The sequence below is a fragment of the Monodelphis domestica genome, chromosome 1, assembly GCF_027887165.1.
Source record: "Monodelphis domestica isolate mMonDom1 chromosome 1, mMonDom1.pri, whole genome shotgun sequence".
NCBI classification, from domain to species: Eukaryota; Metazoa; Chordata; class Mammalia; order Didelphimorphia; family Didelphidae; genus Monodelphis; species Monodelphis domestica.
The window spans coordinates 721,275,498-721,297,953 of record NC_077227.1 but is presented as its reverse complement, the minus strand read 5'-3'; the positions used below and the strand labels follow the sequence as shown (position 1 = coordinate 721,297,953).

At 42.9% G+C, this 22,456-nt stretch overlaps 1 protein-coding gene and 1 gene segment (V, D, J or C); both read left to right on the top strand.

The window, feature by feature from the left end:
* The window catches only part of LOC130456467 (zinc finger protein 664-like), a 29,421-nt gene extending 15,181 nt beyond the window's left edge, over positions 1-14,240 (top strand). The window contains exons 5-7 of the mRNA XM_056812671.1: positions 5,176-5,302; positions 6,716-6,811; positions 9,760-14,240. Coding sequence (XP_056668649.1) covers positions 5,176-5,302; positions 6,716-6,811; positions 9,760-10,613 — 1,077 coding nt within the window. The 3' untranslated portion in view covers positions 10,614-14,240. The remainder of the gene's footprint in view (positions 1-5,175; positions 5,303-6,715; positions 6,812-9,759) is intronic.
* A 3,961-nt stretch (positions 14,241-18,201) lies between these two features.
* On the top strand, positions 18,202-18,899 carry LOC100619305 (immunoglobulin kappa variable 1D-13-like). The segment is given in 2 exon segments: positions 18,202-18,281; positions 18,514-18,899. Coding segments are annotated over 2 exon segments (435 nt in total).
* Positions 18,900-22,456: the final 3,557 nt, after the last annotated feature.

Sequence of the window (22,456 nt, the reverse complement as noted above, 5' to 3'; positions counted from 1 at the left end):
TAATAAACTTTATAGAATATATATCTCTGGGTAGAAAGAAATTTTATTTTTAGTTATTACAGATCGTAATTTTAATTATTACACCTCTCAGGCATTCAGTGGGTCTCATCTGGGTCCATATTGATCAATTAGTTATTGCTTCTTTGTTCTTTTGATTGCTCACCAATGTTGGGAAGGAGTGGGACCCCTTTTCAGGGAGCTTCCTCTGTCCCTCTTCCCCATCCCGACTTGGCAAATCCGTAATCTTTTCTCCAATTAGGAAGCAGATGACCCAACATTGGATTGTTTCCTTTGAATTCATTGGTTTTATTTATTTCTTTTAAGGTAGATCAGTTTCTTTTCCCCTGATTTTGAGGTCTAGCCCTAAGCCCAGGAAAAGGCCTGGTCCTTATTGGTTAGGCAGTTGGCATACATTGCTTTAATAAACTGATGTGCTCAGAAGAGCAGAGCTTTGATTCCTCAGGTATTTTATCTTCAATTGTCACAGTTAACCTCTTTACTTTCTTCTATATTTGCCTAGAAATCTGGTCCCTGGGTCAAAGCTGTCCTAGTCCCCCAAATGTCACACTGAACCCCCCACCCCCACTACAAGTTGCAGCCTCCCCCCACTCAGGACAAGTAGACTGCAGGCACCAAGTCTCTCTGGCCTGTGTGAGTCCTCCTCTCCCTTTTCCCATAAGAACATTTATCAGTGGAACCCCCTTCCACATCAAGGTAGGGCCTTCATCCTTTCTCCATCTTCTCAGGCTTTGCCTTCTCCTCAGTACCTCCTCCCCTGTATGCTTTTCTCTTTCTGAGACTATAGAGACAACCCCTCAGGCCTCCTCCTCTCAGTCCTATCTACAGCATTTGATGCTTCTGACTCTCTTCTCCTTGATATTCTCTTCTCTCTAGGATTTTAGGACACAGCTCTCTCTCTCTCTCCTGGTTTAGTTCCTCTTTCTCTGACCTGTGATTCTCTGTCTTCTCTGCTGGCTCCTCCCCTAGATCTTGTAACAGTAGAGTTAGGGTGAGGGAGTCCCTCCATCCTTTGGTCCTCTACTCTTCTCCCTCTGGACTTCTTTCCTTTGTGATCTCATCAGCTACCATGGATACAAGCACAATTTCTCTGCTAATGAGTCTCAGATCTACATTTTCTGCCCTAATCTCTATGCTGACCTCCAGTCTTTTATCTCAAATTTCCTTACAGGAATTTCCTAATAGGTGACCTGTAGACATCTTGAGCTCAGTGTGTACCAAACACATTGTTCTCTCTCACCTAGACAGAATCCCCACCTTCTCTGTAGCTGTATCCTCTTTCCTGTGAATTTTAGATTTTACTCCTCTTTGCTTAGTCTTTAGAATTTTAACCACCAGGAATGTATACATCCCCACTTAAGGATTAAGTGTGGGGGAGGAAGGTCTATGACCCAAGTGTTGCAAGCAAATGACAAATCAGAAACAACTGACTGGCCCCCTAGGCTGTCCAAAGCCAAGTTTAAGCCACCATTGGTATATGTAAGACACAGGAAGTGATGTATAGAACTGCCTTTATATTTCACTTCACTTCCTGTGAGAGGGATCTGGGTGGTGGAAGTTGATGGTGGAGGAGTTTGAACATGACACCTCAGACTGCTTCCCATAGACTGTCAGGTGGTGAGTGCAAGGCTTATTCCCCTTTCCTTGTCTTTTCTGGAGGCATAAACCTCTGGAGAGGCCCCTCATCTTGGAGGAAGCCTCTTGGCTGGAAGCCTTGCTAGATTTAATCCTCTGCCCCCTCCCCCCCACCTGGGGCCTCTGAACTCCTGCCTGGTATCTCTTTCTTTTCCCTCTTTTTCTTCCTTAATATCTTCACCCTATTGTAAATAAACCATCATAAAATTCCATTCGGACTTGAGTATTACGATTTAGCATTTAAATCCCTGGCAACCAACTAAAAATATATTCATTCCAACCATAGATTTTACCCCTAACATCCCTCAGGCTCAAAACCAAGGAGTCCATCTTGACTCCTCACTGTCCCTTAACCACATATCCAATATGGGGCAAGGACCAGTCAGTTTCATCTTTGCAGCACCTCTCCAATACACCCCCTTCTGTCCTGTGTCACTGCATCACCCTGGTAGAGGCCCACATCACCTCCCTCCTGGACTATTAAGACAAACTGCTACGGCTGGTTCTGTCTGCCACAAGGTTCTTCCCACTCTAAGGCCTCCTCCGTTCTCCCACCAGACTGATTTTCCTACAGAGCAGTTCTGATCATGTCCCTCCCCTATTCCATAAACCCCAGTGGCTCCCTATTCCCTCCAGGATCAAATACAAAACATTCTGTTTGGTATTCAAAGCCCTCTTTCTCATTCTCTTATTCATTACTCCCCTGTCTGTATTCTTGGATCTGGGGAACCTGGCCTCCTGGATTCCTTCAGCTGTAGACTTTTAAAAAAATTAGACCGAAGATAGTTAAGAGGTAGGTAACTGAGGGTAAGTGACTTACCCAGGGTCACATAGGTAGTCAGTGTCAGAGGTCATATTTGAACCCAGGACCTTCTGTCTCTAGTTCTAGTTCTCTATTGGCAGTCACCTAACTGACCCCAGATGGAAAAGATTTTTTTTTTAACTCTTACCTTCCATCTTAGGATCAGTTCTAAGATAAGTGATGAGGGCTAGGCAATCAGAAATAAGTGACTTACCCAGGATCACACAGCTAGGAAGTGACTGAGGTCACATTTGAACCCAGGTCTTCCTGACTCCAGATCTGCCACTCTATCCACCCTGTGATCTGGCTGTGTCTAGTTCCAGGCATTTTCAGGGGCTTCATCTTGTGTCTGGAATATTTATCCTCCACATTTCAGATCACTGACCCCTTTAAACTTCCTGTAAGTCCCAACTAAAGACTAAAAACTTTCTACAGGAAACCTTCCCTCATCCCTCTTGGTCAGAGTGCCTTCATTCTTTCCGTTTCTCCCTGTTTCTAGACAGAGCTTGCTTTGTGCCCATTGTCTGTGTATTGTCTCCCTTTTACACTGAGCTCCTGAAAGGCAAGGACTGTCTTTTGCCTCTTGTGGAATCTCCAGAAGTGCAGACCAGGTGCTGACTGTAGAGGGAATGGAAATGAAAGTTTCTGGTCCTTGAGATGCCCTGGGTGTGTCCCCATCTTCTCTGTGTCTACCTCTTCTTCTCCCGTGTGGTCCTGCAGTCCAACACAGGAAACTTCCATCCTCCTGGAGCAGATGGGACATCACATGATTCTTCCCATGATCCCTTCTTTCTTTGTCTACAACTTTAGCTTTCCTGGGTTTCCCTCCTTCCTCCCTTTCTCCTTGTCTGTAGTTTTTATTTTATTTCACTTATTTATTTATTATTTAGAGAAAAAAAACCTTACCCTCCGTCTTAGAATCAATACCATGTATTGGTTCTAAGGCAGAAGAGTGGTAAGAGCTAGGTCATGGGGGTCAAGTGACTTGCCCAGGGTCACACAGCTAAGAAGTGTCTGAGGTCAGATTTGAACCCAGGACCTCCCATCTCTGGGCCTGGCTCTCAATCCACTGAGCACCCAGCTACCCCCTTGTCTGTAGTTTTTAAAAAAAGCTTCTTTCTGTTCTCTCTGATATTCTGCTGCTACTGCTGTTGTCTTCAGTTATTCACTCCTGCATTTCTGCTGCTGGGAGTATTCAGGAAGCAAATTATCTCTTCCCTTCAGTGTCTCTTCCTAAAAACACTGCAGACTCCTCTTCATCAGTGAACATCTACTGTTCTGTCTAACATTGTGAAGCTCACATTTGCAGGTTCTGGGAGTGAAATTTAACCAAAGGGTAAACTGAAGCAGCGCTGGAAGGAAGGGGAAAGCAAGGGAATGCTGTCTGTCAATAAAAGGGCTCAGGGGCTTCCCTGTTAAAGCTCCAAACCCTAAGCAGAAGCATAGATCTTTGATAGGTTTGGGGGAGCACAGAACAAAGAACAGACAGGGTAAGTGATGTCTATCATAGCATGGAGGGTCACCATTGGCTATAGAGTTGGGATAATTGGGGATGCTGTGATTGATTGGAATCATCAATAATGAGGGGTCAGCAGTGCCCCAGCCCTCCTCCTCTCCTCACAGACTATGAAGAGATTCTTGTGTGAGTTCAGGGCAAGGTCAGAGCCCCGACTTTGGGCAGCAAACCAGATATCTGTGAGATGGGTTGGGGGTGTAGAAAGACTAGATGTGACTCCCTGGGGCTTCCCTGAATCTTCTAAGGTCAGCTACTGCCTTGAAATGAGGCCAGAACGGTGATGAAGTGCCCAAGAGCTGGATTCTGCACTTCACCTATTACTGGCTGGTGGAATGTGTGGCTGAGTCAGGAGACAGAACCAGGACTTGGACAGTTACCAGACAAAAGCAGTTACTGGTAAATAGGATCCACAAGTAAATGATAGGAGATCAGCTCAGCCTTCTCTGAGGATAGGTCACCCTGGGCTGCATCCTGAGGCCCAAGCTCTCTCCAGAGCTCTCTCCACACATTCTCTTCTTTCTTGTGCCTTTCACGGTGTTATAAGTAAAAATGGATCTCAGGGCTTATTACCAGATTGATGAGCATTTATTAGTAAAGAGAGTTTGAGAGAGCCAGAAACAGAGAGAGGTCTCAGCCTTCCTAGATATCATTCTCGATTCAGTTTGCATAGGCTGGGCTTGCCAGAGATGAAGAGATCAGGAAAGCTCAGAGAGAAACCCCCAGCCTAGAGAGCCAATTAGTTCTGGGGTGGGAGGAGTTACTAAAGCCCCCTCTCCTTCCCTGGCCTGCCTTTTACTTTCTCCAGTTCCCCCCTTCCTGACTCGGACTCTGGCATGTTGATGATTCTCACACTGATGCTGGCTGCACTGGGACACAGTAACAGGGCAGCAGACATATGACTGACTCCTACATCTCACTGCTGGGGCCCTTGGGATCCAAGCTGCAATGGGGGCCCCTAGATATTTCCCTTCACCCAGTAGAAACTCCTCAGCTTCTTTCCAGAGCATCATAGATCTGCTTTTCTCAAACTTCCATTGGCTTTTAAAGATGCAGCGTCTAGTGCTGGCTCTGACACTGACAAAGGGTGGGACCTTTGGGCCCCTCCCTTCTCTATGGGTTAGTTTCCTCCTGCAATTGACCAGAGGTGGGCTCTTCATTGTGATGTGGCTTTCAGCCCTCTGTGCTCTGACTTGGGCTGCTCTAGGAAGAGGTGACATTCAAGGATGTGGCTGTGGACTTCACTTGGGAGGAGTGGCACCTCTTGTCCCCTCCCCAGAAGGAGCTGTACAAGGAAGTGATGGTGGAGAATACCAGGAACCTGCTCTCTATGGGTAAGGAGTCCTCTTCTTGATCCCCGAGTATACCATCCCGGGAAATATTGCCCTCAGCAGCAGGCAGTGTTGGAAGCAGTTTTCAGTCATGATGAAGGGAGGGGGACTGGTATGCTGAGTTGCAGAGCCAGGCCTCCTGCTGTCTGGTTCTCCTGTAAAAGGACTTTCCATTACATAATGAGACCTTGAGGCTTCCCTTTGGTGCTCCTGAAGTCTGAGATCAAATATGTGTTGAAGAATTTCAGATGTGGAAATAATCTCAGAGCTGATTCAGTCTCGCCTCTGCCTGACTGGGAATTGGGTCTTCCAAACCCATATGGGAAAACTGTTCAGGAGGATTTTCCTCCTACCTTCTTCCCCTATAGAATAAATCTTCAATTGGGGATCTGTTTCTCTTTAACCAGCATAAACTTGTAGCTCACAGCTCCTAGGTTTCCCCAGGAGATCGGGTTTGTCTTTAGTCTTCCCTCCTATTCCCCTAAATCTCCAGCAGAGCCAGTGAGTTAGGGAGGGAAAGGATAAAGCATTTATAAAGACCTGCTCTTAGCCTGGGGCTCTGCTGAGGGTTTTCTGTGTAATATTATGACACCATTTCTTCCTCTTCATCTTCCTAATTCAGCGGCACAATTATCCCCATTTTACAGATGAGAAAATAAATTCAATTAAGTTGCTTTTTCTGAGACACCCCAATAATAACTGTTTGTGGTGAAATGTAAACCGAGGCCTTTCTCTAATCCCAGGGCCCTGTCCCCTCCCTCCTATCTGTCTCCCATTTCCAGATAATGGAAAACTGTGGACTTAGTCTAAAAAGAAAATGCCTTTGAACCCAATGTTCTGGTTCCCTGACCTCCTCCCTCACTAAATTCTGTGCATACTCTCCTCTAGGAGTCCCAGTAAGCCTTTTGCAAGCCCTGCTTGCCCTCCTCTGAAATTATCAGGATGAGTGGACTGGCTGAGAGACAGAATTGGGCCCAAGGAGGATTGTTGAATTCCCCAGGAGTGGAGGCAGAGACTCCCCAAGAGAAGAGTCCATGAGAATCAGAGAGACATTAGGGAGGGAAGAATAGGCAGGGTGATGGGATAAAAGCTGATCCCTTAGTCTGGGGGTTTCAGACTAACCCAGAACACTGACCCTTGGACCCAGTGTGGGAGTTTAGGAGTTTCTGTCAGAATGGACCAGAACAGGATGGGGGGAAGGGAAACTATTGCTCATTCCAGGACCCCCGGCAGGTAACAAGACAATCCTACTTTGGATTCCTGCCTTATAGGCACTGAGGGGTGAGGGCAGACTCCTGTGGTAACCCTAGGCAGAGAGTGTATGAGTGGAGTCATTGGATTCCCCAAACTTTCCCTAAAGAGTACTCAATGATGAGCTTCCTCCATCCTTTTCATTAATGATTTTCCCTTGCCCAGGTCTTGTAGCTCCCCCAGAAGCCTTGGTCTCTTATTTGGAGCAGAGAGAAGCCCCATGGATGCTGGAGCAAGAAGGCCTGAGTAGCTGCTGCCCAGGTAAGGGTGGGGAAAAAAGGTGTAGGAGAGCCAAGGTGACCAGAGGCTTCTGTGTGCTCTGGTGAAGGCAGAGGTAGTTTTAGGGGCAGGAGGACCGAACTTGGAATTCTTTTTCAGAGATTTTAGCAGGAGCTCTCTGGGCAAGTCAGTGAAGCCCTGAGCATCACTTTCACCATTTGTAAGATGAGACTGTTGGACTTCATTTCCTATCTGCTCCCTTCGTGGCATCAGTCAGTGACCCTCTAAGAAGTCAGTGTTTGGTACTAAAGGGCCTAGAAGTCTCCTGCAGTTGCCAGAAGGGTTGAGTTTATCCCCTCTGAGTTCTTTAGTATCCAGAAAGATGTATGAGTGCTTGTTCTATGGCGGGTCCTGGTCTAATTTACAGGGGACATAAAGGGCTGCAGTGGACATCCCCTGCCCTTTTGGAGCCCACCCTCTGCTGGAGCAGACAGCAGCATTTTGACAGACTGAAGATGAAAGAAGAGTGGGGGCGCTGAAGGGAGGAATAGATGGGCTTCAATGAGTGATGGAATGGTTTTCTTTGCCCACAGAAAGAGATTTTCTTTAGCTAGCAGAAGAATGAACTTTTCCTCTGATCTGGAGGCCAAAAAGGAAAAGGAGTCAGCTGAGCTCAGTGAGATGTGGAGGATAAGAGAGCTCTGAAGAGAGGTTTTGCTTTTGTTCAGTGAAATATGAGGCCAAGTTCTCAGCTGAGAAGGTGAAGCAGAGGGTGAGAGGAACCCATAAGGGAGAGCTGGAGACTAGGGAAATCTTTGGAAGACTGTTGTGGGTGGCAAAGGGAATCCATGAATGAGATGCCACAGGATTGCCTTGCCATGGTGAGGAGCCAGTTGAGATCAGGGATCCTCAATGTATAGTGGAGCCAGGCAGCTGGTTTCCTGATTTTCTTTCTCTCCATTGACCTGCACCCCATCAGGAGGAGTGAAGTCTGCTGCCTTACTTGGAAATGATCCAAAGCTAAGCATTCCCTAAATCATCAGCTCCATACACTTTCCTGGTCACTGGGGCTGTCTTTGTTCTGTTCTTGAACAATCAGGTGAGAGCCTAGAGAGAAGAATCTGGAATCTTAAAGACTGGGTCTGCTCTAGTTCCAATGGAGTTACTGTGACTGCTGAGATTTAAGGACAAGAGGAAGACAGAAACATTGCTAAGCCCAAAGCATGCATTTGCCTTCCAGAAGACAGAATGGTAGAGTTTTGCCCTGACATAATTCCTGGGCCCAGTCAGTAAACATGTATTAAATAATAAATATGTTCTAGGAACCATGCTATGCCCTGAGCATACAAAGGAAGGGAAACACCAGTCTGAGCTGTCCTGGAGCTCACAGTTGTAAAGATTAAAATTTAAGGGGAGACTGAGGCAGGTAGAAATTAGTTTCTCTCTGCAAGGAGTATTATATTTTTTAGAGGTTTATTAAAAGTTAAGGATTAAAGAAAATACAGGATAAGAAAAATGTGCCTAAGCCAGAGAGGCCTAAACAAGATAATCTCACATCATGGAAGAGCCGCGTCTGCCTCAAAACAGAAGTCCAAAAGAGACACAAAAGCCTTTGCAATCAGCTTAAATCCCTTCTTGATCTCGGCCCACATGAGAATTCAAAGCATTCTGGGGAAGTGGAGCAAGGGCTTCTGGGGATTGAAGTCCAGAGTTCGAGTCTATTTTTACACAGTCTAGAACCAAGACTTTGAAGTGCTTTAGAAAAAAGCACCATATCCTGAATATCTGAGATGATCCAGGGAGAAAGGAGTGTTGGGGAATGGGAATGCATTTAATTCAACAGGGAAATCAGGAACTAGAAGAGTGAAGAGAATGACAGTTTAAGGAGAAAAGCAATAATCCAAATTCTAATGATAAAAATAAACATCACCATTTGCATATGGCTCCTAATATGTGTCATATACTTTCTAAATATTATCTCATTAGATCCTCATTGGAATCCTAGGAGTCACTTTATATTATTATGTCCATGTTATAGTTGAGGTACCTGAAACTAATAGAGCTCCTGTTACTTTCCCAGGTTTAAAAGTTCTACCAGGTTTCTGAGGTACAATGAGAATACACCACAATCTGTATTGGCATTTTTAAGAAGAATATCATGAAAATACTAGCATTTATATGAAGTGGGAAATAGAGAATTGTATGAGCTTTTTTGCCCATTTCCTTACAAAAGGATCATGGACTCAAATTACTGTATGAGTCACATTTTTAAACAGGAGAAATGCCATGTTTTTGTTTAAGTTGTTTTTAGTAGAAGGAGTTTATTTTAGTGAAAAGAGGCATTTAAAGAAAAGAATTAGCTGTTCTCAAGGAGGAGGGAACAGAAACAAATCTTTTATGCCTTGGATAAATGCAAGAAATAGTGCTGAATTTCTTCATGTGATTTTAAATACTGGCAGAAAAAAATAAGGTTGAAAGTAGTCATGAAGGGAAGAGATGAAATAATAGGAATATTTAGTCTACATGCACCCAGTGGTGTCATATCTATGAAGAGAGGATTGAATATATAGATAATGAAAATGATAGCAGAAAGATTGAAAGTGAATTGTCTAGTACTGTGGACAAAGCATGCCCAGCCACAAGATTTGGTCTCAGCTGCCAGGTTTTCAGGTCAAGTTGCTCATCCAGCCTTTTCTGAGGTCATGGTCTGAGTCAGGAATGTAATAAAGCTAGCCTATCCAAAATGGCAGATTTCTTATGAAGAGTCAAAGAGATGACATGGGAGGTTCTTTGTTATTTAAATTTTTGTTTAGCTTTGCTGTAATTGCATATTCAAAAGATTGATTATGCCCATTTAAGTTGGAAGCCTTTCTTCTTACTTGAGGAAATCGGATATAAAGCAGTTTATGTTCTGACAGTGGAGGAAAGTAGATAGAGATATATGCGTATATGTCACTATATATTTATGTTTTACTGTTTGTTTCTTTTAGGAGGAGAGGTCAGACCTAAAAAGAAGGCTAATTCAACAGACATGAGCCTTCCTGTGGAAGAAACGGACCTACAAAGATTCATGAATAATGGTTCTGATAACTTTGATTTCAGAGAATTTGGTGTTGCAACTCAAAATTCATCTCATATTGAACATCAAAGAATGCACACGAAGGAAAAATCTACTGAAAGTAATCATTGTAAAAAGACTTTTATGCCCAGGGTCAGTCTTGTTAGACATCAGAGCATCAACACTGGTGAGAGACCGTATGAATTCAAGCAGTGTGGAAAGACATTCAATCAGAGCTCCCATCTTTCTGTACATCAGAAAATCCGTGCAGGTGAGAAACTTTATGAATGCAATCAGTGTGGAAAGATATTCACAAATAACTCCAGTCTTGCTGTACATCAGAGAATCCACACTGGGGAGAAACCTTATGAATGCAAGCAGTGTGGAAAGACATTCAGTCAGAGTTCCCATCTTGCTGTACATCAGAGAATCCATACTGGAGAGAAACCTTATGAATGCAGTCATTGTGGAACGACATTCACAAATAACTCCAGTCTTGCTGTACATCAGAGAATGCACACTGGGGAGAAACCCTATGAATGCAAGCAATGTGGAAAGTCATTCCGACAGAGATGCACTCTTGCTATACATCAGAGAGTCCACACTGGGGAGAAACCTTATGAATGCAAGCAATGTGGAAAGGCATTCCGACAGAGCTCCAATCTTGCTAGTCATCAGAGGATCCACACTCGAGAGAAACCGTATCAATGCAAACAATGTGGAATGAGTTTCAGAAATAGCACCAATCTTTCTTATCATCTTGGAGTCCACACAGTGAATTCATAATTTATGAAATGGGGCTGGGCTGGGTACACAGTAGAAAAAATCAGGACTAGTATTCATAAGGTGGCAGAAACCATTTTAATAAGACCCAGAGACAAGTAGTGAAAAGAGGAAACGGTACTTTGCTTGTTTTGTGAAATAATCTTTATAGTATTGTGATTAGATGTTTTTTTGTTTGATAGAATCCATCTGGCCCTGGGGGTTTTTTCTTAGGAAGGAGTTTTACCAAATTCCTTTTATGACATTAATATGGTACTGATTCCAAAGCCAGGCAGACCAGAAACCAAGGAAGAAAACTAAAGACCAATCTCCTTAATGAACATAGATGCAAAAATATTACGTAAAATACTAGCAAAAAGAATCCAGCAAGTGATCACGAGGATTATCCATTATGATCAGGTGGGATTTATACTAGAAATGCCAGCATCGTTTAATATTAGGAAAACTGTCCATATAATTTACCATATCAATAATCAAACCAACAGAAATCACATGATTATATCAATAGATGCAGAAAAAACCTTTGACAAAATACAACACCAATTCCTATTGAAAACACTTGAAAGTATAGTAATAGTATAGCCTTTCCTTAAAAATAAAAAATAGTATATATTTAAAACCATCAGCCAGTATCATCTGCAATGGGGACAAGTTAGAAACTTTCCCAATAAGATCTAGAGTGAAGCAAGGATGCCCATGATCACCTCTTTTATTCAATATTGTACTAGAAATGCTAGCAGTAGCAATTAGAGAAGAAAAATAAATTGATGGGATGAAAGTAGACAATGAGGAGACTAAACTACCACTCTTGCAGATAATATGATGGTATATTTGAAGAACCCCCAAAAATCAACTATAGGCTAGTAGAAATAATTAACAACTTCAGTAAAGTTTCAAGGTACAAGATAAACCTACATAGATCATCAGCCTGTCTATATATTTATTCCCAACAAAACTCAGCAGCAGAAGATAGAAAGAGAAACTCCACTTTAAATCACTCAAGACAACATAAATATTTAGGAATCTGTCTGCCAAGACAAACACAGGAATCTTATGAACACAACTAGAAAACACTTCACACAATTAAAACTTGATCTAAGCAATTGGAAAAACATTAATTGCTCCTGGGTAGGATGAGCCAATATAATAAAAATGACAATCTATCCCAATTAATCTTTATTCAGTAGCATACCTATCAAACTACCAAAAAACTTTTTCATAGAACTAGAAAAAATTGTAATGAAATCCATTTGGAAGAACAAAAGATTAATATCAAGGGAAATAATTTAAAAAATGTGAAGGATGGGGTTCTAGCAGTACCAGATCTTAAACTGTACTATAAAGCAATGGTCATTAAAACAATATTGTCCTGGTCAAGAGACAGAAGGGTTTATCAATGGAACAGACTAGGGGTAAATGACCACAGTAATCTAGTGTTCTATAAACCCAAACCCCACCTTTTGGGAAAAGAACTATTTGACAAAAACTACTGGGAAAATTGGAAACCAGTATGGGGAAAATTTAATTTAGATCAACATCTTACACCCTTACACCATGCCAAGATAAATTCAAAATGGTTAAATGATGTAAATATAAAGGATGAAATGATAAATTAGGTGAACCTAGATTAGTATACCTGTCAGATCTGTGGGAAAGGAAAGATGTTAAGACTGTGGAAGAGAAAGATATTGAAGAAAACACAAGGACTGGGTTTTACAGTATTATCTCATGCAAAAAGGAGATAGAACCTTGGCTCCCAACAGGGGATGGGAATGGAAGCTCCCGCAAAGAAAAACACATGAGTAGTTGAGGATACATTACCTTTTCCCTTTCTGAACTGAGGAGGAAAGGAGCAATCTCACTGAGCTTATCTGACTACAAATCCATTGAACAGAAGATATCTGGATTAACCATCCATCTTGTTGGATAAAGACTTTCTTTACATGAATCATGTAACAATGGGAAAATATTCTAAATAAAAACTAGGGGGGAAAAGCCTCACCCCATACACAAAAGAAGAGTGGAAAGGGATAGAGAGGTAGGGGTGTGCCTCTTGGATGGAGGAATGTGATAGTTAAGGGAGTCTGAATGGAGATGAGGATGAGGAATGGGTAAGAAGAGTATCACTGACAAAACCATGGAATAGAGTTGGAATTACTAGGAAGCCTAGACCCTAAGGAGATGAGAGGGCTGGGCCAGGAGTTTGAGTCTTGTTTTCATACTTATTTGTGTTGGGAGAGATGAGGGAAATAGACCAGCTTTGCTCTGTGCCACCTTGAGATGAGTTCATTAAGATATCCAAATCTTTACTGTTATAACTTTAAATTCATCATACCAACGTCATGATGCTCTTCTGGTGTCCTACTCCTCTGGAGCTGAGGATTCCTGACTGGATTGCATCTGTAATTTAGAGATCAGAGGATCATAGACCTTGACCAGCACTACCTCAATAGTTTCTCCTAATTTGGCACATATCACTAGGATGTGAATTATAACAAATATGTGAGACAATATGTAAATTGTCTTCCTTTGATCTTTGGCATGATTTGTAGGTGATTTCCAGGTTCCTCTTGTAATCTTATTCCCTGCTAAAGCATTGCTATTGATCAGAAGGAGTGGCCAATGGTACCAGAAAGAGATAAAATTTTGAGACAATTCATGCCCTGGTCTCCTGTCCACCATCATGCACCATGTCTAAACAGTAAACCAAAATCATAGCAAAAAGAAAAATATTAAAAAACCATGGCAGAAAAGTGGGGGCCAACTGACACATATCTAGTGTACTGGGTTCTGAGTCTGAGCACAGAACAATTTTGAGATGCTGGGACCCTACCTAAGTCAACAACAGAGCACCCCAGGCCTAACTCAACCTTGAAGTCCCAAGGTATGGCACTGGCCTGCAGTGAGGTCCCCAAGTCTCTGACATTTGGCCTATTTAAGCCTGTGGTGAGGCTCCTGAATCCAGGGCAATGCAGCTCCCAGGCCTCTGAGCTCTTCAAGCCATCAGCAGTACTGAGAGGAGACTGAATCAACAGCTTCTAGAGCTCTCAGCCCATAGGCCATCATACCACCATGGAAGTAGTGCAAGTTGTAGAAATTGAGAACTAGAGCTGAGAAGAAAATTGTAGTTTAATAGAATGCCCCCTCTACTCTGAAAACAGAGCCCACCTTTAAGATATAATTGTAAAAAAAAAAAAATATATATATATATATATATATATATATTTAAAAGACTGGGAAAATGAGTCAACAGCAAAAGAAGCACCTAATTGTAGAAAATGTCTAAGGGGAAAAAGAAGAGCAAGGCATAAACTCAGTAGGAGACAGTGAAATCAAAGCAACCACATACAAAACAACAAAGAAATATAGAAATTGGTCCCAGGTGCTGGAATCACTCAAGAGGGATTTCAACAATTGTGTAATTACAATTTGAACCCTATCACTACTATTCCCATGTAACCCCACCTCTCACACTCTTCCTGTGATTGTGTTTTGCTGGAGATGGTATGAGGTGAGCTGGCAGGAGAAATAATTTACATTGTCTTATTTCTGTTAAATAATTAGGTTTTGATACTTCTATTTCCTTTTTATTCCTTCTACTTCATCATTAATAAACTTTATAAAATATAATATTTGGAGTATTGGACATTGATTTAAGTCTTACACAATCAAATAAGAGAGGTGGAGGAAAATTGGGGAAGATAAATGAAAGTAATGCAAAAAAAAAAAACAGAAAACAGCTTGAAAAGCAGAATTTGTCGAATGGAAAAAGAGGCACAAAAATCCAATGAAGAAAAGAGTTCCAGGAAAAGTAGAAATAACCAAATGGAAAAGGAGATTCAAAATGTGATGAAAGAAAAGCAGTCCATAAAAATTAGAATTTGGGAAATAGAAGCTGATGACCTCAAGGCATATCAAGAAACAAAAATGAATGGGAGGGGAAAAAAGAATAAAATATGAAATATAGAAGAAAAAAAACTGACCTTGCAAAAAGATCCAGGAGAGACAATCTAAGAATTATTAGACTACATGTAAGCCATGATAAAAAAAAAAGATAGTTACTATATTACAAGAATTATCAAACTACTCTGATATTCTTGAACAATAGGGAAAAATAGAAATTGAAAGAATGCACAGATAATCTGCAATAAATCCCCAAATGTCAACACCTAGGAATTTCATAGCCAAATCCAAAAATTCCTAGTCTGTGGAAAAGATATTTCAAACAGAAACAGAAAGGAATAATTGAAATATCATGGAGCCTCAGTGAGAAGCAGAGGATCTAGCAGCTTCTGTATTGAATGATCAGAATGCTTTGAATATGATATTCTGGAAGGCAAGGGAACAGGTTTACAACCAATAATCATCTATCCATCAGAAATAAGTATACTTTTAGGGAGGTGGGAGAAGGGAATGATCATTTAATAAAATAGAAGATTTCCAAGCATTCTTGATGAAAAGACCAGACCTAAGCAGGAAATTTGATGTTTAAATAAAAACTCAAAAAGAAGTATAAAAGGGTAAATAAGAAAAAGAAAATATAAGCGATTCAATAAGGCCAAACTGTCTATATTTTTCTCAAAAGATGATATTTGTAACTTCAAAATTTTATCATTATCATAGTAGATACATACAGAGGATGTTGGAGTAAGTTGTTTAGGATCATAATCAAAAAAATCAAGGGGTGAAAAAAGGGACTTCACTGATAGAAAAGGGAAGAGAGGTGAAATGGGGTAAATTATATCACCAAAAGATGCATGAAAAAATAAAGCTATTACAGTGCAGGGGAGGATGGGGGTGGTGACAGGGAATGCTTATTTTGAGTTGGGATGATCCAGTTTCCAGCCTCCCAGTGTGTGGCTCTGGAAGAGAGAGCCACCATCACCTGCAGGGCCAGTTGGGGCATTAGCAGTAATGTAGCCTGGTGCCAGCAGTCACCAGGAAAACCTCCCAAACCTTATCTGTGCTGCTACTTATCTAGCATCAGGGATCTCTGCCAAAAGGATTGAAGGGGAAAGGTTTGAACTATAAGGCTGGTCTTTAGGGGCATCAGCCTGAAGAGACAGGTCCAACCAGCCCTGAAGATCAGAACCTTTTCCTCTTGCTGTCTACTGCTAAAGACTTTGAATTTAAGAAAACTAGCACAGATTAGCATAGACAGGAATAAAAGAAACCCCCCACCAGCCTGTGAGGCCTGACCTCAGCTCAAAAGCTGAAAGAGACTCAAACCCAATCTAGGGAAATCCCAATTCCCTCTGTCCTAATACCTCCCCAATTCTGTTAAATTTTAATTGTGGTTGAACTCTGAATAATTATAATGGTAGTTTTATTAGGTTGTCATCAGTGATTTAATTTCTAAATCCCAAAATGAATTACTAAAGTAAAATGTTATTTATGGTAGTTTTATTTACCATAGAGGGAAGATATTAAGGAATGAGAGAGAGAGACAACTCCAACTTCCTCTGAGCCAGGTAGAAATTTTAAGGCCCTAATCAGAGGGAAGAAAGTCTCAAGATGATGGGCCTTTCTCAAAGGTTTATACCTCTGAGAAAGGCATGGTTACTAAGTCAGCCTTTCACTCACCAATGGTGACCATCTAAAAGGAAAGCAGTCTGAGGTCTCCTGCATGAGCTCCTCCAGGGTCGAGTTCTTCTTCCAGTCTCTTCTCAAGTGTCTGTCCTCCAGTCCAACTCCAAGTCAGAGTTCTTCCATCTAACTCAAATCTCAAATACAATATATTCTTCTGGCCTCTGGTCCTCTTTTTAAAGATCTTTTTCTCTTGTGTCAACTCCCCTAAATTTCATGTCTACCAATCACAGCAAATGCTTTTCTCCAGGACTGACCACCTTCTTTAGTTAGATTATACCTTTTTGGGTTACTTAACATCTTTTTTTTTTTTGGTTCACCTTTTGTAGTTACTTAACACCTTTTTGTAGTTAAAATAGGTAGATCTACTTAAAATACTGAGTTACCACCTTTTTGGGGATTAAAATCTAAAGATAGATTGTGGATTACAATTCAATCTTCCCAATAAAGGAAGAGCTAAGTACCTTCATTGTTACAATCAGGGGAGAGCTAAATTCAATCTTCACAATTCAAACTTGTTATTAAATTCATCTTGAGTTAAATAACCCTCAGTCAGATAAGAGGACTGTCATTCAACCATAGATGTCCTTATCGGACCCCTTCTGGGAGACGTTGGTGGGGGGAGGGGTATCTTGTCCATGTCTTGTTTCTGGTGAGAAATGTCCCGCATCATGTAATGCCAAACCTCTAACTAGCAAGTTATTCATCATAGCCTATGAATCTCCTGCCCACCCATGATGTTACATCTTTCCATTGTCTGTGGATCCCCTGCAGATGACCTGAATCAAACAAGGGAGGGAGGAGACCCAAGTACAGAAGATGGTAGGGAAGTCACAGGCACATGAATGCAGAGATCAGCCTTGAAGAGGGTCAGTCCATTTCCCCCCACTAGTCAGGCCCATCTTTCTGTCAGCCCAGGTTTCACTTGCTGCTGTCTCAGGGGCTTGTGTCTTCCTCCTCCCACTCTTAGCCTCCTTCCTTCTCCTCCTGCATCTTTTCATTGCTCTTAAACTAACCTCTTAATCATGTCTTTTCCCTTTTCTAATGACTTTTCTGCCCTCTACAGTGCAAATGTAGCATACCAGGCATGTTGGCATCTGGGAAGTATGGTTGATGTATTAAATACTTGATCAGATCAGTTAATGATCAATGTATAGACAGTTCCAAGGGCAGGAGAATTCCTGAGCCTAAGCCACAAAGGCTTACCCCTCAGCTTGTCAAACCACATTCCTCTGAAAAGTGCATGTCAGGTGAATCCCCACTTCCTCTGCTCTTGTCATTGTCTATTCAACCAATGTTAAGACCTATGTGCTATGTTATGTATTCATTGATCACCTCTCAATCCACAATAAATGCTGGGGTGAGGGGCGCGATTCTCTCTCTTGATTCCTGCAACCTTGGAGTTCTTCCTTCTATCTCTCTTTATCCTTCCTAGCCCACATGCTTTCTATCTCGGAATTCTTACTTCCACGTGTTCTCTTATTTCTCATATTTTCCTTTAATTAATTTTCAAAGGAAAATATTATAAGGAGCTAGGGCCTTATCTTGTCTTTGAGTCTTCATTTATCATCCATTTTTCTCAGGCTCCCTTCTCCTTCTCAAGCTACAACCCACAAAGGAAAATTATATAGCAACCACTGGTCAGATTGTTATAGCAAACATCTCTCTCTCCTCCTCACTGACTCTGCTCTAGGCTCAGAGGTCTGGTCTCTTCTGGGGAGACAGAGAGGCCTCCCTTGTGTTAGCCACAACCAACTTGGTCTTTCCCTGTGACCCTGCAGCTACCCTGGGCAGAGATGGAACCAGAGAGACCATATAAGCATGAGATAACACACTCTGCTAATCCCAATATAGAGGCTGGCCTTCATCTGGCCTCTGGAGATAAAGCTGAGAGGCCAGAGGTGGTTCTGGGTCTGTTTTGTGTGGGGAGGTCTCAGCCCCTGCACAAGGCTGTCCTGACATATAAATACGTCTCTGTCCCCGTCTGCCTCATTCTGGGCTCAGAGCTCTCTGCCTGCAGCTCTACAGAGGACACAATGATGTCCCCATCCCAGCTCCTCTGCCTCCTGGTGCTCTGGGCTCAGGGTAACACCAGCCACAGGCTGACACAGAGGGGAGGTTCTGCAGGAGGTTCCAGAATTATAGACTGTATGAGGGAGGCAGATGGAGATGGTCTCTACAGCCAATGGGGATGTCATGTCAGACTGAGGCACAAAACAGATGGTGTGAGATGAGGGGACTCACTGGGGAATTCATGGCCCCTGGATGTGGTTCTTTACCTGAATCTGCTTTTCCTCATTTCTTTTTCCCATCCCAGAGTCCAGGACAGCCACTGTGATGACCCAGACTCCAGCCTCCCTGTCTGTGGCTCTGGGAGAGACAGTCACCATCAGCTGCAGGGCCAGTGAGGACATTAGCAGTATTTTAGCCTGGTACCAGCAGCCTCCAGGAAAACCTCCCAAAGTTCTTATTTATGATGCTGATAAGCTGGAGTCTGGGGTCCCTGCCCGCTTCAGTGGCAGTAGATCTGGGACAGATTTTACTCTCACAATCAGTGGGGTGCAGGCTGAGGATGGTGCACATTACTACTGTCAGCAGTATGATGAGTTCCCATCCCACAGTGATGGAGGCCTAAACAAAAACATCCCCAGGCTGTGGAGTCCTTCAGCTCAGGGCAGCAGCTGCTTCCTGCACAGCATCTGACTCAGAGTCATCAGGGAGCCCAGGGAGGGATGGGACTGAGAGCCCAGCTGGGGGGCCCCAGAGCCCAGGCTGTATCCTCTGACAAGCCATTGGGGAGGGCAAAGAGAGAAGAGGGGAGAGAACCTTCCCTGCAGCCTCTCTCAAGCAGCCTCAGCATCTCCTCTCACACCTCCCTGAAGCTGGTCCCTTCCTTCCTCCCTGCTCTGCCTTCTCTCTGCCCCTTCTGGGGGGCTGCTCAGAGGAAGCTCCTCAGGGTTCACTAAGGGAAAGGCCTGGAAGGGCTCCTGGGAAGGGGCTGGCCTGACCCCTATGAAGTTCTTCCTATAGTCTGCACTGACTGGCAGGGCCAGGAGAGGATCCTTAATAAGGTCTTCCTGAGCATCCCATGAGAGAGGACACAGGAAATGTTTGTCACTAACTCCAGGGATCCCCCAAATGGCAGCTGCCATTATTAATATCTGCATAACCCTGCCCCAGGGATATAGGGAGACCTGCAGAAATGGGATGTAAATCTGTTCCTTCCCAAGAGGGGTGATGTTATTCCTCCCGTTTGCCTGGAAAAGAGGACAGTTCAGACCATCTACCCTAAGGCAGCTAGTCCTGAGTGGCCTCTGAGAAATAGGAGCCAAGGAGTGAGGAATTTTCTTTGCTAGTTGAGGGATTGGGGATCAACATGCCTAGTGTTTCCACTTTAAGATTGCCAGTTTCCAGAAATGGCTTGGATCCTTTGGGAGAGGCAAGAAGTCTCAGAATTGTGTCCCAACCCAGCCCAGGTTGCTTGATTTCTGTGCATTTCAGGATAAATGTTCAGTATGTCTCAGCTAGTCTGTCTGGTCAATCCACCTGAAGCAGAGATTCTTTCACCTTGCTTGGAGCCCAGCTGCTCCTTCCCAATGTCCTTGGGTGTTCTGCCCTTCTTAGAGCTGCCAGGAGCTGAGGTTGGCAGGAACAGCAAGCAGAGTCATTGTGTCCTGGGGTTTTAATCACTGTGCTGGACCCAAAGACAGCAGGTAATCTGAGGCAAAGGGGGGATATTTCATTGCTGGGGATATGAATTTCCCAGGAGCACCTGTGCAACTCCTGATGGGGGAAGCCAGCTTATTGGTGCCCACTCTGGAGAACACTGGTCTAGACCAATCCCCTCTCAACAAAGACTGAAAAGGGTTCTAATAGAGCTGGAGAACCCCATGCTACATCCCTAACAGAAACTCATACACCTACCTGTACTACTTGAAGCCTAATTGCATCTTCTTTTCTTCCTCAGCAGGAAAGGAGGTGAGATGAAACCTTTCAAGGAAGAAAGTCGACAGAAACTTGAGGAGCCTATTTAGAGCCTGACATCCATTTAAATGGGTTGTTCTTGTTATTGGCCCCTCATTTTTTAAAAGAACCAACAACATCAAGGGGTGATGTCTTAACTTGCTTGTGAATTGGATTCAAGTGAGGCAGAGTTATCTGAAGGCATCAGTCTCACTCTCTTTTCCAGAGTCACTGAATTCCAGAGACAAGGATGCCTGGAATGGCCTGGGATGCCATGCAAGACCTTGGAATCCTCTATGTCTGACCAAGTTCTAATTACTCCACAGAGCCTGCTTCAGCCAGCTTCATGTTCCTTGGAACAAATGGTTCTTATCCATCCATTCCAATAGGGGAGTCTTCATGTGCCTGGCATAGATGCTCCCTAATGTAACAGTTAAAATTTAGGAATATGGGGAGACTGAGGCAGGTAGAAATTAGTTTCCATGGGGATTGTAGTCCTGTATTCGAGTCTATTTTTTACACTAAATCACTGTAAGGTTTGTCCATTGTAAAAATGGAGACTTGAATTCTGGACTCCAAACCCCAGAAGTCCTTGTTCTGGCTCCCAGAATGCTGTGTAATCTCACTGAGATCCTCACCTGGGCGGGATCAAAAGTTCTATTTAACTGGTTGTAAAAGCATACTGATTCTCTTTTCCTGTTTCCGCTTGCAAGCAGATGGGTCTTTCATGATGTAGGTGAGGTTGAATGGGCCTCTCGGCCCTCCTTCACATGTACTTTTCTTACTTGTATATTCTTAAGTTCTTAATCTTTAATAAACCTCTAAAAATATAATACTCCTTGCAGAGAAACTAATTTCCACCTTGCCTCAGTTTCCCCTAAATTTTAATCATAACACCATACACCGCCCATTACTCTCAACCTGATTGAGCCCATCAGACAATACAGGTTTACCAGGGGGTGCTGCTGGCCCTGCTACAGCTTCTTGGAGTCACAGGTCAGAGTTACATGACAGGTAGACAGCCAAGTAGGAATGTAACCCTCAAAGGGGCTCAGCAAGTCCTCACCACAGAGGTGCTAGTCCTCCCTGAAACCCCCCTTTCAATTGAAACTAAGAGAATCAAAGGGAGTCCCAGAGTCCCTATTATACAGCTAGTTTGCATTCAGGACAATCATTGGGAACCAGAGCAGAGAATCTGGGACAGATTTCATTCTCACAACTGGCTGTGTAACATTAATGTTGTTTCCTATTTCCATGATCATGCCTTCAGGTGAGGACAGGCTCTGAATGAAATTTCCCCCCCCTCCCCCCGCCTTTGGGAATTCTTTACCCCTTGGGGTCAGGAAAGAATTGAGAAATGAAATTAGAGTCAGAATGATCTCTAATACTCATCAGCCCTGTGATTCTGGGCATATCACTACTATCTGAACCTTACATTCTTCATCTGTAATGGGGGATAATAAATAATAGCACATTCCCCAAAAAGTTACTAATAGTATTGAGAGAACACATATTTGTAAACTCACTTACTTGGAGAGCTCCAGCCTTTTAACTCAGCCAGAACCTTGTGAATCCTTTGATAAGAGTTGACATCTTCAGAGGATGAGTGGTGTAAATCTCACAGACACTGCTTCCTGGGCAGTATTAGATAATTTGAAAACTGTGATTGGCCCCTGTGAAGAGGGGCAGTAACAAGAAGTCACCATAGAAGCAAGCCCTGAAATCCCTCAGAGCAAACTGTCTTTGAGAAGATAGTCTGAAGAGATTATCTTCTGACTAGGGAGAGTCCTCGAGGGAGCTTTGCTGGAGACTGGGGCTTGGATTGTGGGCTGGAAGCTCGGCTTCAGCTTAGACTGTGACTCCTGGACTACTTCATCGGGTCAGTGAAAGGCTGACTCCTTTCCTAGTTTCTGGAGAGACTAGCTTCCATCTTCAAGGAGACTAAGTGGTTACTCACCACCAGCCTTCCTGGTTGAGAGCTAATTAATCTCTACCTGGATTAAACAAACCCAGAAAAATCATTTAGGTTGATAGGATAGATAACCTCTCTAACCTCTTCACATTTCTCTCCTTTATTGTTTCCTCTCCATTTTGTAAATAAATTTCTGACTCAAGATATAATAAATATTGGTGACCACATAATTTCATAAAATTATTTTCCAACCATTAAATTTAACCCTTAGATGTTAGAGAGTTCCCTTACAGGGAGAGTTAATCTTTTCTTCAAGTAACCAAGAAAAATGAACTAAATATAGAAACAATGAGCAAGTGAAGAATATCATATATAAAAACTGTGG